Source organism: Macrobrachium nipponense, chromosome 12 (assembly GCF_015104395.2).
Source record: "Macrobrachium nipponense isolate FS-2020 chromosome 12, ASM1510439v2, whole genome shotgun sequence".
Lineage (NCBI taxonomy): Eukaryota > Metazoa > Arthropoda > Malacostraca > Decapoda > Palaemonidae > Macrobrachium > Macrobrachium nipponense.
This window is the reverse complement of record NC_087205.1, coordinates 3,010,261-3,014,262: the sequence shown is the minus strand read 5'-3', so window position 1 is coordinate 3,014,262 and position 4,002 is coordinate 3,010,261. Positions and strand designations below refer to the sequence as shown.

General features: G+C 35.7%; 1 protein-coding gene across 1 annotated transcript in view; it reads left to right on the top strand.

The window, feature by feature from the left end:
• The first annotated feature begins 2,863 nt into the window (after positions 1-2,863).
• Positions 2,864-4,002, top strand: part of LOC135224922 (U-scoloptoxin(01)-Cw1a-like) — a 2,498-nt gene continuing 1,359 nt past the window's right edge. The window contains exon 1 of the mRNA XM_064264247.1: positions 2,864-2,983. Within this exon, the coding sequence (XP_064120317.1) occupies positions 2,965-2,983 (19 nt within the window). The 5' untranslated portion in view covers positions 2,864-2,964. The remainder of the gene's footprint in view (positions 2,984-4,002) is intronic.

Here is a 4,002-nt window from a genome sequence, read left to right as displayed (position 1 = left end):
ATTTGTTGAAAATATAATATACTTAGTTTAATACGTACTTTAGGTGAATAGCTAGGAATAGAACATACAAGAAAATCAAAAGTATTTACAGTTTTATATAATTATTTATTTACAAAATGTACACATGTACACATTGACACATTAAAATCAAATATATACAAATATCCAGAGATCAAGTCCCATACCCCCAGCATGCGGTTTCAGGGTATGGATACCCACCTGTTAAGAACCCCTGTTCTAGAGCCACCCACCTAAAGGGAAATGGGAGTAGCCTACGGGTAATACACACACAGATAAATACATACGCACAGTTATATACATACATACATACATACAGAAATTTATATGCAACACATGCATGCATAATGCATATCTTTGTAAATGTGCCAGCTATTCTTATAAACACGTGTTGTGTTATGAGCATATGTGTTTGTGTGTATGGAAGTTTTTGCATGTGTCTAAAAACTACTGACTGGATATGACAACAAATTAAAACTACAAAACTTATGAAATAAAGTAATTTTTATTACTTTTTTAGAATTTATGTATTCAACCCATCCAAATATCGAAACAAAAAGTTTAAATTCCCCCATCTAAATGGTTCAATAAATTATTGTTTGTTTCTTTCCCGCTAATGTTAACCTTTTGACAGCTGTTGCTGTTTGTTCGTTTATATTTTGTTGATTTATTTATCTAGTGTTCGTTTTCTTTTTCTAATCTTTGTACATATATATTTTCTTTTTTACTCCTTTTTGTTATGTTTTTATTTATTTATTTTTGAATGTTTAGTCATTTTATCTGTGGAAGCATCTTGAGCAAGATTTTGGGTTGATGACTTGGTCTCCAATAACAACAACAACAACAGCAATAATAATAATAATAATAATAATAATAATAATAATAATAATAATAATAATAATAATATAACAGATGAGAAAGAATGAGAAAAAATAGATAAGTATCAAGACCTGAAAATAAAAATAAGAAGGATATGGGATATCCCAGTGGAAATTGTACCTATAATCATAGGAACACTATGCCCGATCACAAGATCCCTGAAAAGGATCCTGGAAAAACTAGATGCCAAAGTAGCTCCCGGACTCATGCAGATGAGTGTGCTACTAGAAACAGCGCACATAGTGAGAAAAGTGATGGACTTCTCAGGAGGCAGAATGCAACCCGGAACCCCACACTATTAAAACCACCCAATCGAATAGGATGGTTGTCATACGAAAAAAAAAAAAAAATAAATAAAATAAAAATAATATTTCGCCTCCCTGACTCTTATAACTTGCCTGTCTTGACTTGGGTTCGATTAGAATCCACTTTTTTTTTTTTTTACCTTCCCTGCTCCTGCTCCTGCACAAGGTATAGGCATCGGAACTATTAACTTTCACAGAGAGAGAGAGAGAGAGAGAGAGAGAGAGAGAGAGAGAGAGAGCTGTCTTTTCCCTATGTTTAACATAACAACACACCAAGTCTAAAAAAAGGAAGCTAAGATAAATTTTGCAGAAAAAAAATTGCAAACGATAAAATTTTACTGATAAAGGCTACTAAGCAATCGGCCACTCCCGAAGAATCCATCCCTCTCGGGTCAGCGCTGAAACAAGAGACGCTCTCTGCTATTTTGGAAATACCGCAAAGTGGGTCAGGGTGACCGGCGTAAAACCACTTCTTCGTCTTTTCCTTCCCCTTCTTCATTCTCTTATTTTTCTTCTTTTCCTTGCGTTTCTCTTACCATCCCTTACAAGCCCGCTGTCTCCCCTTCTACATTTTCTAATCTGTTTGCTTGTTATCACTGGTGAAACTCCTAGGAATTGATTCTTTGTTTCATATCTACCACAAATACAACTCAATCACGCTAATAGCTTATTGCTAAAACTAATATTTTTGATGCTTTCACTAGGAATAGTGATATTATTGTTGATGATAGTACTAATTTAGCTTCTGATACTAATGATAGTAAGTGTGAAACTCGTAGGACTTGATTCTTTTGTTTCATAGCTACCACAAATGCAACTCTATCACGCTAACAACTTATTGCTAAAACTACTATCTTTGCTTTTACTAGGAATAGTGATATTAGTGTTGATGATAGCACTAATTTAGCTGCTAATACTAATGATAACGATAATATACTATAACCACTACTAATACTAGAAACTATATTAATAATAGTACTTTTTGTGAGATGCTACAGATGAAAGTTCACGAGCAATAGTTGTCAAACCGGAATATGTTGAAGATTATTCCCTGGATTTCGTTGCTGTTGGTGCTATGCTAAGAGTTTACCCTCAACAAATGTCTTGTGTTCGTGTGGCTATACTTCGTAGTGAAAATTCACTTTATAATAAGCCTACGTTTTTAGTCTAATATACTTATTTTTTGTTTTGCTCTCAATTTCATTTATAACATACGATCCTTGTGAGCTATCATCTCGTCTAGCACTGTGGGATTGCGAGGCTTTAATAATAATAATAATAATAATAATAATAATAATAATAATAATAATAATAATAATAATAATATTTTATGCTGGTATGTAAAGGGGCTAATGCTATGGAACCCCTCTGCATAGGATGTTCATCCTTGCTTCAAAATTGAAGGATGAACGTGTCAGCGTATAGTCTCGTGTTTTATCCAAACCCAGTCCTCTACTAGGCAATGCTTCTTGCAGATGAACTAACAGTTGTAATAATGGCATCCTTCATCCTTTCTTCTCGCTGGTGCAGAAACCGTAGGCCGAAAAATGCGACCAGACTAGAAGGGGGAGGGAGGTCAGTGGTCACTCGCCAAGGTCGACTTCATCCTCGGACAGAAACTTGAGATGGCCGTCGAGGTAGATATAAAGTAGTGGACGAGGGAGAGAGAAGGCAGATCCTTCCCTCCAGACTTCGGGTCCTCACTAGCTCAGAATATCTCGAGGCTCAGTTCTTCTTCTGATCTACTACGCCAGCCACCACGATGAAATCCGTCATCATCGGTAAGTGTTACTTTCCTGACTTTGAATTGGATTTCGTTCTGCTTTACCAGGATTTCATTACATTTTTTAAAGTTTTAATTTGCTTCTCCTGGGTGGATAGGAAACCGTAAGTTAACTTACAGACTTACAGTGGGTCTGGAATAAGTGATACATTATAATCTATTATAATATATATATATATATATATATACTATGTACTAGGTCGGCAGAGTGAAAAATCTGAGTTTGTATTAAGCTTTATGGCTCGAGAAACGCTTCTAATGCTCTGAGGTAGCTTATTATTTTTTCTTTTTTACGTAGGGACCAATTGGACAGGCATCTCTATATCATTTTCTAATCGAAGTTCATAAAGCAATTGATTGCTTTATTAAATTAAGCTGTAAAGCACGCTCTGGAGCCCTTTTGGCTACTCAGAGAGTAAGAGACTGAACAGAGGGAGTTAGAGTGGTTGGACAGCCAGATGGGAGAAATGAATTAGAAAAGGAGGTAAATTAAAAACTTGAAAAAGGGTTAGTGCAACTATGGGCCGAAGGGACGTTTCAAACAACGCTGGTAATGCTTACAGTGCATCACGTGAGGTGCACTGACGGCACTAAATCCCTTCACGGGGAAAAAAGGTGGAAAGAAATTTAGTGTAGCCTGACCTGCAGGAAGCCATAGATCCTCCCTTTTTCAGGGTGGAAGATTATAAGGTTCAAGGGCACAGAGAGTATTACCTTACATATAGACTTTAAGTTGGTAATATTTTTCCACTATTTACAAAGCCTTCTTTGGCCTCAGAGTGACAGAATGCCTTCCCGCACTAATTGTCAAAACTTTCAAGAAGACCAGCTTGTAATGAACTTTTATTTACACATTTGATTCGCACTTAACAGCTAAGGAACGAATAAAATACATTAAACGTACCGATAAAACTCAAAGTCTGTTAAGGTGGAATCCAGATCTTGACGAGCAATATCCCAAGTTTACATTCTCCAACAAAGTTTTGTCACTGTCAATTCTTAATCTGAAAAAAAAAA